At 38.1% G+C, this 13,096-nt stretch overlaps 1 protein-coding gene across 2 annotated transcripts in view; it reads left to right on the forward strand.

Annotated features, from left to right (window-relative positions):
- Positions 1-9,726, forward strand: part of ARF4 (ADP ribosylation factor 4) — a 21,682-nt gene extending 11,956 nt beyond the window's left edge. For both annotated transcript variants that reach the window (XM_003785554.2, XM_012802515.2), the window contains 3 exons: positions 4,197-4,268; positions 5,906-6,031; positions 8,794-9,726. In XM_003785554.2, the coding sequence (XP_003785602.1) occupies positions 4,197-4,268; positions 5,906-6,031; positions 8,794-8,880 (285 nt within the window). In that variant the 3' untranslated portion in view covers positions 8,881-9,726. The remainder of the gene's footprint in view (positions 1-4,196; positions 4,269-5,905; positions 6,032-8,793) is intronic.
- Positions 9,727-13,096: the final 3,370 nt, after the last annotated feature.

Below are 13,096 nucleotides of genomic sequence, written 5' to 3' on the forward strand. Positions count from 1 at the left end.
AAAAAAAAAAACAAAAAAAACCCACTGCCTACGAGTGAGTTTATTGCCACCATGTAGTAGTGAAAACCCTAGGTAAAGCTTATACTATAGCCTATTTTGTAGCTTAAACAACCAGGTTAAGTAGTATATCATGTTAAATAAGCGGTATGCTCATACTCAAAAACGAAAATGTTTTATGTTCATTAATAATAAAGATGTGTCTAGAGAAGATTTTTGATACAGAGATACATGCTTAAAAAAAACTTTATTATGGAAAATTTTAGTACAGGTTGAATATTTCTTACCCAAAATGCTTGGGACCAGAAGTGTTTTGGATATCGGACATTTTTGGATCTTGGAATATTTGCATTATATTTACCCAGTGGAGGCCAAATTTAAAAATCTGAAATGCTCTAATCAGTGAAATGTTCTAATGTTGGTATGCAGAAAGTTTTGCATTTTGGAGCACGTCAGAGTTTGGATTTTCTGATTAGTGATAATCTTGGATACACAAAAGTAGAGAGAATAGAATAATAAACTTCCATATATGGTTAGTTATTAAGATACAACCAATGTTTAATTATACCTCTAATGTGCTTCCCCCACCAGACTATTTTAAAGTAAGTTGTAGGCTGATTTCATTTAGGGAATATGTTTTGGAAATACAATTAGATGTGAAGTAAACTTTGCTAATTATTAAGCCTTGTAAGACTTGGCTAAGGGTAATCCTGGTCTTATTCCTAAATGAGTTTTGAATGCTTTGTAATTTACTTTGAGCTCTTAATTTGAAATTAGACCCATTCCTGCCTCTTTGGATTACCTTAGAATTAAAAGTCTCTAGTACTGCTTCCTGTGGAGCTCATGCCTGGGGCAAGCTTTGTATTACTTGATGTAATCATCTCTAAGCTTTTAGCTCCTGTTCCCATCATTCTTCATAGCTTCTTATAGCTATAAAATTTTAAAGAAGCTAATTTTAGCTTTAACCATGTTTTAACTTATACTAACAATCCAGAGCACAATTTGTAGTAAATTTTTCATTAGATAATTCCAATTAATTTGCTGTTCTAAATAATTAGGAAAATATTTGACCTTTAAAGTAATTTTAAAGCATCTGGGCTTATTGTTAGAATTAGTCTAGCTTTTCTTTCTTTTTTTTTTTTTTTTTTTGTATAGACAAGAGTCTCACTTTATCGCCCTTGGTAGAGTGCCATGGCGTCACACAGTTCATAGTAACCTCCAGCTCCTGGGCTTAGGTGATTCTCTTGCCTCAGCCTCCCACGTAGCTGAGACTATAGGCGCCTGCCACAATGCCCGGCTGTTTTTTTTGTTGCAGTTTGGCCAGGGCCGGGTTTGAACCTGCCACCTTTGGTATATGGTGTGGGCGTCCTACCCACTGAGCCGCAGGCACTGCCCAGAATTCTAGCTTTTCTATACTCTTGATTCTACCATGTTTCCCCGAAAATAAGACTTAACCCCCAAAATAAGCCCTAGCAGGATTTCTATGCGTTTATTAAATATAAGCCCTACCCCCAATAATAAGACCTAGTGATGGATTTCAGTGTAGAGCAGTAAGGAAGACTGGAATACCTTTTATCTGCTCCTTTCTCCAAGCCGTTTGCTCTTGCGCAGGTGCTCATGTGGTAACCAGTCGCAGGCATCCTATTGCACACGTGCGAATGGCTAGGGGAAAGGAGTTCACATATCACTAGTGCCAGCCCCACCAACAAGGTCGGCTCCCCCCGTCAGATTCCAGAAGAAGATGACTTAACTGTATTTGAATAAATAAAGATGGTTGTATTATACTTAATAAAAATAAGACATCTCCTGAAAATAAGCACTAGTGTGTCTTCTTGAGAAAAAATAAATATAAGACAATGTCTTATTTTCGGGGAAACATGGTAGGTTGTTTAGAAGAGACCAACTAGGCTCGGCGCCTGTGGCTCAATCGGCTAAGGCGCCAGCCACATACACCTAAGGTGGCGGGTTCGAATCCCCAGCCCGGGCCCAAACAACAATGATGGCTGCAACCAAAAAATGGCCGGCGCTGTGGCGGGTGCCTGTAGTCCCAGCTACTTGGGAGGCTGAGGCAGGAGACTTGCTTGAGCCCAGGAGTTGGAGGTTGCTGTGAGCTGTGAGGCCATGGCACTCTACCCAGGGGTTATAGCTTGAGGCTCCGTCTCAAAAAAAAAAAGAAAGAGACCAACTAAGAAATTATTCCTAAAATAATCATCCCTCTCAATATTACTTTGCCACTGATAGTATTATTTACATTTTGAAATAGAAAAATGAAATGTTAGTAGTCAAATAAAATTAGATCCCTTTTGGAGATATTACCTTTTCTAGAGGGTGGGTTCTAAAAAGGAAGGAATAGATTTGAGATAGGGAACGGGGAGACATAGATTTGCTAAATGCCTATAATGAGCTAGGAACAAGGATAGATTCTTTATACCTCTGTGTTTACATTTAATCTTTAGCAGGCTTATAAAGTTGGTGGTATTGTTTTTATTGTATAGAAGAAGAGGCACATTTAAGGATTAGGTAATATACGTAACAAGTAGTGCTGAGAATTTGGGTCTGTCTTCTACCATATTATATTGACTCCCCAAGTACCAAAGTTGTGTTTTTTTTTTTTTTTTTCCCTCCAGTTTTTGGCTGGGGCTGGGTTCGAACCCACCACTTCCAGTATATGGGGCTAGTGCCCCACTCCTTTGAGCCACAGGTGCCACCCAGTACCGAAAGTTTTTTCAAAGGATGGGATGTCTCCAACAAAGATAAAGGAAATGAACTTGAAATTTGCTAACCCAAAGGAAATTGTCATTTAATAACAGTAATTCAGTATGAGAGCCCTGTGTTGTTGTAATGCTGAGGGGTAAATAGAAAATGATACAGGGCAGTCCTTTGCTGTCAGTGGATTTAGTGTATTTACTTACACTAAAGTGTAAAAGTTAATAGTGCAGGGCAATCTAAAATAAGTGACAAATGATCAAAAATACTTTAGGGGTTAGGATTGTGGGAAGAAGAATAGGAATAGATTTTTAACAAAGCTATAAAATTAATGCATCTCTTTTTCTATTCGAAAATTTTATACTTTTCCCACTTGAAAGCTTTTAGAAAAGTCTAAATTCAATTAACTGCTTACCAATTCTGTTTCTTCTGTGGCATAGGATTCTAATATTTGTATCTTTAAAAATTGTTACTACCTTCCTTTTTGTTAAGGATATCTTACTTGATTAAGTGAAACTTGAATTTTTTCCTGATATGTTTTAAGAATTCATTCTTCTGATTCTAGAGTTGGCAGGCAACATCTAGAGCAAGGCTATTTTTTTGCTTCCTTGATAAAGCATATAAAAAACTATTATAGCATCCTCCTTCCTCCACGTCCCCCAACACTTTGTGCATGCCTGTGAGTGAATAAGCTAATTCATGATGATTTAAAATCTTTGATTTATTCTTTTTCCTTTTGCTCCCACTTTGTAGCTTTTTTGCTACTAATAACATGCACTTAAATATGGGAATGCAGAGGGAAGTTGGGAAAGGGATAAACTCTCTTCTTAAGGTAGCCGAGAAACATCAGTTGTTTAAGAATAAGGTTTTTTTAGATTTGAAATAACACGAATAGGCTCTGCACCCGTAGCACAGTGGTTATGGTGTAAGCCACAGGTTCGGACCTGGCGCCGGCCAGCTAAACAACAATGGCAACTGCAGTAAAAAAATAGCCAGGTGTTGTGGCAGGCGCTTGTAGTCCCAGCTACTTGGGAGGCTGCGGCAAGAGAAATGCTTAAGCCCAAGAGTTCGAGGTTGCTGTGAGGTTTGACATCATGGCACTCTATGGAGGGCGACATACTAAGACTCTGTCTCAAAAAAAAAAAGAAGTAACAACTAATAAGTTTAAAGCTCACCGCAACCTCCAACTCCTGGGCTTACGTGATTCCCTTGCCTCAGCCTCCCAAGTAGCTGGGACTACAGGCGCCCGACACAACGCCCGGCTATTTTTTTGTTGCAGTTCAACCGGGGCAGGGTTTAAACTTGTCACCCTTGGTATATGGGGCTGGCGCCCTGCCCACTGAGCCACAGGTGCCGCCCTATCTTTGTGTTTTAATAAGACATTTTCTTCCTAACTGCAACCCCTTATACCATTTTGTTGTCTGTATTTGTTTTATCTTTAGTGTGTTCTTTATGTTTAACCATTATAATTTATTCAAACTATTTTTCCCCAGGGTCTTATTTTTGTGGTAGATAGCAATGATCGTGAAAGAATTCAAGAAGGAGCAGAAGAGCTACAGAAAATGGTAAGAATATACTTAAAATTCATTATGTTCAAGATCTGTTTTTCTAGGTGACAGTGGTAGTAGTTTTAAGTGGTTGGTACTTGCACAAGTGAACTTTTTTTGCACTAGCAAGAGCCTTGAGAAACTACTGTCAGTGGGTTCTTAAGAATGCACTCACATCAACGTGTCTTTTAGAGCTTTCTTAAAAACACATGGAAGAATAGCTATTTCTATAAGTTTAGAGGAAAGTGCAGCTGGTTTTTAGAATGCTTCATAGGTAATTTTGGTGCTTATCTCTGATGGAGGATATCTGATGATACAGTTCAGTCCCTTATTTGATAGCTATCATAATTCAGAAATGTTTTTTAATAACAGCCATTATAAAGGATTCCTTCTGGAAGTGGAGACAGTTTGCTAATAGTGCTATTTTAAGCCTTGCCATATAGGCTTGTAAGATTGTTTTCGTGTATTGATGTTGTTAAATATCTTGAAGGAATACTAGCTAATCAGGAGGCTGAGGCTGGAGTATCATCTGAATCTAGGAATTGGAGGCTGCAGTGAGCAATGATTGTGTCAGTATACTCTAGACAGAGACCTTATTTCTAAAATATGCATCTCCAGAGGAAGGAGATTGCAGGGAAACCTTGTCAGGATTTTGAACTTGTCGCCATAAAATATTTGCTGAAATGAAATCTTAATTCTCATTTATTGTGCTTAAGACTAGAGTGCAGTTTGTAAAACCATGATGCCAATATGTGTGTGACTAATTCACTGTTGGCTTTTTGCTTAATGAATCAAATGTTACCAACATCCACACTTTTTTTTAACATTCACACTTTTTAAAAAAAACGGCTGTGTTGCGATATAATTCTCATAACATAAATTTTAATATATACAGTTGCACAACCGTCAGCACAATCTACTATTAGAATATTTTCATCACCCCAAAAAGAATCCTAAGACTGTTAGCAGTCACTCCCCATTTCTTCCCTCTATTACCCCATGCTCCCATCCCCTGATAACCACTAATCTGCTTTCTATTTCTATACAATCACCCATTCTGGACATTCATATAAATGGAATCATACAATAAGTATTTTTGTGAGTAGCTTCTTTCACTTAGCATATATTGTATCATGTATCAATACTTCTACCAGCTTTTATTTTTAGTAGTTTTTATATTTTTCACAATACTGCTAAGGCCCACATAATTGTAGTGGTGTTCCAACTCTTGTCTGATCGATTTGGTTGGAAAGGATAAAAGTCCAAAAAAAATCATCTGAATACTTACGCTACTAAACATCCTAAGATCCTGCCATAAACACTTTATTCCTGTATGTGTTTCTTGCCCTTGTCTATCCAGACAGTGGATAATTGTTAAGACTGAAGGCTGCAGTTTACCTTAATGGAGTGGGTAGAATGATTGGCTTAAAAGAGTTTTGTTTTACTTGAAGGCATGTGATTGTTTGCTCTGGATTTAAAAACTGACAGATATGATTAAATTATAAGAGTACTTGAACATTATGTGGAGAAATTTGGTTGATGTTTAATAATGTATTTAATTAATTACAAGTTGAATAAAGAGATTGTTGTTTTAATTGATTGCAATAATTGGATTCCAGTTGGGTAGTCATTAATGACTTAGCTTCTATTTCCAGCTCCAGGAAGATGAGTTGAAAGATGCAGTGCTTCTGCTTTTTGCAAACAAACAGGATTTGCCAAATGCCATGGCCATCAGTGAAATGACAGATAAATTAGGTCTTCAGTCTCTTCGTAACAGAACAGTAAGTATTTGAAAGTGGATAAAAATACATTGGTGTCTTCTCTATTTAACTTACATATCATATCTTTTAGGGATCCACAAATTTAACTTTTGTTAACTTTATCTTTAGTATTAATAAAAATATAGACAGACAATTACTGTAGGAGAATTAGAATATCTAAAGATTATTGATATTCTTAATTTTGTATTTTTCAAATAACTCTACAGCAAATAATTCGTAATTTGGTTTTCTTTTTTTGTTTTTTGTTTTTTGTTTTTTTGAGACAGAGTCTCATTTTGTCACCCTTGGTAGAGTACCTTGGCATCACAGCTCACAGCAACCTCTAACTCTTGGGCTTGGGTGATTCTTTTGCCTCATCCTCCTGAGTAGTTGGGAGTACAGGCGCTCGGCGCAATGCCCGACTATTTTTGTTGTTTTTGTTGCAGTTTTGGCTAAGGCTGGGCATAAACCCGCCACCCTTGGTATATGGGGTCGGTGCACTACCCACTGAGCCACAGGTGCTGCCCTAATTTGGTTTTCTTATTAAGGGTCCAGTATTTAAGTATTTTGAGTGTATTTTGAATATTAGATAGTAAGAAGTTTTGTACTTGTCTCAGAGCTTATTCTAGGTCAGTGATTGATATGTTGGCAAGATATGATGTAGTGTCAGCTGCTTTATAGTAATTTTGCATCAACTTGTAAACAAGGCAGATATTGCACTATGATAAAACAAATAAACTATTGCCTGTTTGAGATTTCTCTGGCTGACTTAAACAAGATAAACTATAAAGGATACAAGTTTTCCATGCTGTGAAGGTACAAATTTGTGCTTTTCCCCAAACCTATGTTACTTAACCTAACCTCAGTAAGTGGCAACATAGTATTCCTACAGTGGCCTTGGAACATTAAATTTAGCAGGGTTTACTCTAAGGCAAAATAAAGCTGGTCAAAAAAAAACAACTAATAAAAATAAACCCGGGTGGTGCCTGTGGCTCAAAGGAATAGGGTGCTGGCCCCATATACCGGAAGTGGCGAGTTCAAACCTGACCCCGGCCAAAAATTAAAAAAAAAAAACTCTTGGCCGGGTGCAATGGCTCATGCCTCTAGTCCTAGCATTCTTTTTTTTGAGACAAAGCCTCAAGCTGTCCCCCTGAGTAGAGTGTAGTGGCATCACAGCTCGTAGCAACCTCCAACTCCTGGGCTCAAGTGAGTCTCTCTGCCTCCACCTCCCAAGTAGCTGGGACCACAGGCACCTTCCACAACACCTGGCTATTTTTTGGTTGCAGCCGTCATTGTTGTTTTGCAGGCCCAGGCTGGATTCAAACCTGCCACCTTAGGTGTATGTGGCTGGTGCCTTAGCTGCTTGAGCCACAGGCGCTGAGCCTAGTCCTAGCATTCTGGGAAGCCAAGGTGTGTAGATTGCTTGAGTTCACAAGTTTGAGACCAGCCTGAGCAAAAGCAAGACCCCCTGTCTCTACTAAAAATAGAAAAACTGAGGCAAGCTTGAGCCTGAGTTGGAGGTTGCTGTGAGCTATAATGCCACAGCACTACCCAGGGCAACAGCTTGAGACTCTTGTCTCAAATAAATAAAAGAGTCTCAAATAAATGAATAAATAAATAAAATAAACCATCTCTTAAAAGGTGTAAGTTGCTTTATAGGTTGTTTTTCTTAGATTTAACTTCTCCACAGTTAATGGAGATAAGATTCATTCTCATCTTTAAAAAAGCTGGAACTTTTTGGAGTGCATGAAACTAAAGATACGTGAAATTATCTGAAACGTTTAATCATCAAACACTACTCTTTCAAAAATAGGCCTCTTTGGTGGTGCCTGTGGCTCATTGAGTAGGGCACCGGCCCCATATACTGAGGGCGGCAGATTCAAACCCAGCCCTGGCCAAACTGCAACAAAAAATAGCTGGACGTTGTGGCACGCACCTGTAGTCCCAGCTATTTGGGAGACTGAGGCAAGAGATTCACCTAAGCCCAAGAACTGGAGGTTGCTGTGAGCTGTGATGTAACAGCGCTCTACAGAGGGCAACAAAGTGAGACTCTATCTCTAAAAAAAGAAAAATAGGTCTTTTATGGGAGACCAGGTGGGTAGTTTATTAGTAATTTCTCCATGAATCCTTTCTTCCAATTAAGTGGTGGAAAATTGACTAAATGTAATGAATAGGTAGGTAGAAGTAGCTTCAAATATCCAGGCAGAGTTGTGAAAACCAAGATGTGTGAGAAGACTCCTCAGGCATCCTCAAACTATGGCCTGTGGGCCACTTGCAGCCTGCCTAAGACATTTATTTGGCCTGCCAGGTGTTTTTGTCGAAGCTGCCTGTCCTGCTTAGCAGCTGACTCATCTGGGGCCCGCAGTCCGGCCCTCCAATGGTCTGAGGGACAGTGAACTGGCCTCCTGTTTAAAAAGTTTGAGGGCCCCTGGGGTAGATGATTTTCACCCCCTCTTCTTTTTCTTCCCTATGAAGAATAGTTTCAGGAAAAGCTTAGATAATTTTGAATAATCTGTGTAATTACTGAGAACATTAAATATAGAATTGACCATTTGTGAGATGTAATATTTTGCCATACTACATTTATTCCTATCATATATTATTTTGTTTCCTTTTTTTCTATACACTTAATGCTAATTGCTGACTCATAATATCCGGGGAAATTTGGGGGAAATATTTTAAGTTTTTAATAAAGAACGCTATATATGGTTATATATATATAGATACATAGAGAGAGAGAGAGTCTTATGTTAATCAAGTATTTTCTTGTCCTTTCTTTGCAGTGGTATGTTCAAGCCACTTGTGCTACACAAGGAACTGGCCTGTATGAGGGACTTGACTGGCTGTCAAATGAGCTTTCAAAACGTTAAATGAAACTGGATATTTAACCAAGGACATGTTTGATAGAATTGGTCTAGGCTTGTTACAACAAAATTAGTTTGCATCTTGGTTATTAAACAGTACCTGGGACTGGTTTGGGCATAATAAACTTATTTTGTTGCCAATTATTGTTTACCAAGTATAATGTTGCTATTTAGCAATATGCTTGGTTTTGAAGAAATTCTCCTTGGGGAAAAAGTGTCCTCTTTTAATTTTACCTCCCTTTAGCCTAAATGCCTGGACATAGCTATTGTGAAACCTTTAAATAAATCCATTTTGAATGTTTTTTGAGCCCTCAACAATAATGTTTTAAAGTTATCCTCTTGCTACTTTACTGATACCTTTATCATTCCTGGGACAGTCTGCTGATATAAAAATGTAGCATTCCATTTGTATTTATTTCTCTCCCTTGCCAAAAAGTTTTTCTAATACTAATAGCTTGTACCAGCCAGGGAAATGCTCCAAAACACTATAAAACTCTCTTGCACTGAGGAACTTATTTTTTTTTCCCAATATTGATTCCTGGCCTCTGTCAGCCAAACTTTTGTGTAATTTGGATTTGATAGCTAATTAGTTCTGTGCTGGTTGCAAAGAGTTCATATTGAGATGGTTTTTAATACTCAGCAGATTGTCTTCCTTTATATTGTATCTTTTTTATGTTGCATGTTGCTTTTGGTATCAGCCTGACTCTTTGCCCAGTATATGATAGTTCTGCTGATGTTTTATTGTTTATTGGTGAACATATCTTCATTAAGAGTTTTTGGAAAACTCATCAAATTCAATGAATACATTTTCTTCACAACCTATTTGGAATTATTCCTAATAAAATGATAAAACATAATTGTATGTGTTCTTTTTTAGTCCTGAAGGTATTTGAAATGGATTTTCCTACATAGCAGAGTTGACCTGCATGTTTTACATACTGTGGACAAAATGCAGATACCAGTAGGCTTACTAATTATTTAAACTTGAAATAAAATATGGATTGTTATGTTGCAGGGAGCAACATAAAAAACTTAGTTTTCTTTGATAAATATTTTGATGCTATAAATTTCTAAGGTCAGATCAAAAGGCTGTAACAAAACGAACTACACACAAAGCATGTATTTATGTGTTTTACAGCTAAAATTAATTTAAAAAATTCAAGTGCAATTTGCATGGCAGCTTACAAAGACTGTTAGTGTCTTACTCCTACAAAGAACTGAGTTCACAGGACTCTTTTTGGAAACGGAGTTTCTCTCTCGCCCTGCGTACAGTGCAATGGCCTTATCATAGCTCACAGCAACCTCAAACTCTTGGGCTCAATCAATCCTCTTGCCTCAGCCCCGGAGTAGCTGGGAGTACAGGTGTGTACCACTCACTACACCTGGCAAGTTTTTCTATCTTTAGTAGAGAGGAGAGGTCTCAGTCTTGTTCAAGCTGGTCTGGAACTCCTGAGCTCAATCCCTCAGCTTTGGCATCCCTGAGTGCTAGGATTACAGGGATAAGCCACTGCACCTGGCCGAGTTCACAGGCACTTTTAACATCACAAATTAATAGTTTAATCAAAACCTTCATGTAACTCTAAAGTAATAAAAGGTATACCTCATTAACTATATCTATTAAGTTATTATGGACTCAACTATGGGTAATTTTGAATAACTTAGTTTTTGTCTATATTTTGATGTTTTGTGTATCTTATAAACCTTGCTTTTTGATGATTTAATGGCTTATCTAGATTTAGTTTATGGAGTGAGGATTTATTTCTAAAATGCAAGTTACAAAGAGTTTTTTTTGTTCTTAAAACACTGGTTGAAGCAAAAGGAAGTTAGAATTAAATCAGTTGGTTATGAGAAAGTTTACTGCGGTAAAGTGTGCTTAGTTTATATCACTTGTAAGTGCAACTTTAATCAAAGGGTGAATTCTCCCTTTTTCCAAATAAGTTTTATTTCTTGTTTGAAAAAACGAAAATATGGGATAGTACGTGTAGTTTTATAGGGTGTAAACTAGGAAATATAAAATTAAAAAATATATATCCAGTTAAGTCAAAAGGTGCTTTCTCTAAAGAGGGAGTTAGGAGAATACATATATAATCTTTGTAATAGAAGGCAGCTCTTAACTACCAATGGCAATAACTACATGAAGAAACTAAAATTCGGTGGGGCATGGTGGCTCAAGCCTGTAATGCTAGCGTTTTGGGAGGCTGAAGTGGGTAGGTTGCTTGAGCTCAGGAGTTCTAAACCAGCCTGAGCAAGAGCAAAACCTGCCTCTACTAAAGACAAAAAACTAACCGGGCGTCATGGGAGGCGCTGAGGTCCCAGTTACTCGGGAAAGTGAGTACAAAGAAATTTGAGGTTTCTGTGAGCTATAATGCCAGTGCACTCAACCTAGGGAGATAGACGGTCTTAAAAGTAAGTAAAATATTTTATAAAACAGTTCAAAATGCCTTAATTTTCACTAAATTGGTTATAAAAGATTTGCACGATTAAAGGAAAGCATTAATTTGGCAGGTTAGATGTTTTTAACTCTAGAAATTACCTAGTCTTCAGTCCTCATAGTATTAGTTTTTTATAAATCAAATTGAGAAAAATCTGATTTTTTGTTAGAGAAGTGATTAAATACTTTTGGAGAAAGTATTGTGTGATGACTCAATGTTTTTCCTTGTTCCATGCAAACCTAATAAAAGCTCCATCACTATTCTTATTTACTGAAATACTCTTATGAAATATTTTGACACTCAAGATTCAGTGTTTTACTAAAATATTAAACAGTGTTGGTCAATCAATGAGGGGTCTCTGTGACCACTCTCTCATACAAAGTAGTTGATTATACCCCTACATTAAAAAGTATTCTATTAGATAATTGTCAAATAGTGTTAACAGAGAAACTGAAGAGGAATTGCGATTCCTTTTTTTTTTTTTTTTTTTTTTTGAGACAGTCTCAAGCTGTCGCCCTGGGTAGAGTGGCGTGGCATCACATCTCACAGCAACCTCTAAGTCCTGGCCTTAAGCGATTCTCTTGCCTCAGCCTCCCAAGTAGCTGGGACTACAGGTGCCTGCCACAATGCCCGGCTATTTTTTGGTTGTAGTTGTCATTGTTTGGCTGGATTTGAACCCATCAACTCTGTTGTATGTGGCTGGCACTTTAGCTGCTTGAGCTGTAGGGGCTGAGCCAGATCCCCTTAAAGACTAAATGGCACCATCAGAGTTGAGAGTAGTACCATCATCTATTCTCTATCCCACTTTCCTGTAATTTTTTTTGGGGGGGGTTCATAATAATCCCCATTGTCTTTTGTCTAGCTTTATCAGCTGCTTTTCTATGATGTAATGTCTTGATACTTTGTTAAAGATTTCAATTTCCATGGATTTTTCTCCCTTTATTGGTAAAACTTAAGTGAAATGTCTTAATTTTGCAGATTATCAGTATCTCATTTGGAGACTTCTAGTTTACTTCAGTATAGGTACAAAATTATCTTAAATTTTCCAATCATTGAGAATAAATCTATCTTTTCATTATTTCCTTCCTTCCCTCTTTTCCTTTTTCTCTATTTTCTTCTTTTCTTGACAGTCTCAGTGTTTGCCCCAGGCCAGAGCCCCAGCCTAGCTCAAGGCAACCTCCTGAGTTCAAGACATTCTGCCTCAGTCTCCCAAGTAACTGAAACTGCGGGACCCATCAGGACACCAGGCTAATTCTATTTTTTTTTTCCTGGTAGAGATGGGGGTCTCTTATTTTTTTGAGACAGCGGCTCACTCTGTTGCTTTAGGCTAGAGTACCTTGGGGTCACAGCTCACAGCAACCCCAAACTCTTGGGCTCGAACATTCCTCTTGCCTCCAACCTCTCAAGTTGCAAGTTTTTCTATTTTTAGTAGATGATGGGGTCTTGCTTTTGCTCAAGCAGTCTTGAACTACTGAGCTCAAGCAATCCACCTGCCTCCACAAGTGCTAGGATTACAGATATGAGCCACTGAGGACGGCTAGAGAGTCTTGCTCTTGCTTAGGTTGTTCTGAGCTCAGGCGATCCTCCTGTCTCCACCTTGCTAAAGATGGGCTCTTTGGGAAAAATTTAGGGAGTTGGATAATCCAGAGTACTAGGATTACTGGCGTGAGTGACTTGGAACAAATGTTGAATTTCTGGTTCCTTTTCATGGAGCTTTGAAAGTGACTTCTGGGCTTGGCGCCTATAGCTCAACCGGCTAAGGCGCCAGCCACGTACACCTAAGGTGGCGG

Source organism: Otolemur garnettii, unplaced genomic scaffold (genome assembly GCF_000181295.1).
Source record: "Otolemur garnettii isolate 467f Iridium unplaced genomic scaffold, OtoGar3 scaffold00015, whole genome shotgun sequence".
NCBI lineage: Eukaryota > Metazoa > Chordata > Mammalia > Primates > Galagidae > Otolemur > Otolemur garnettii.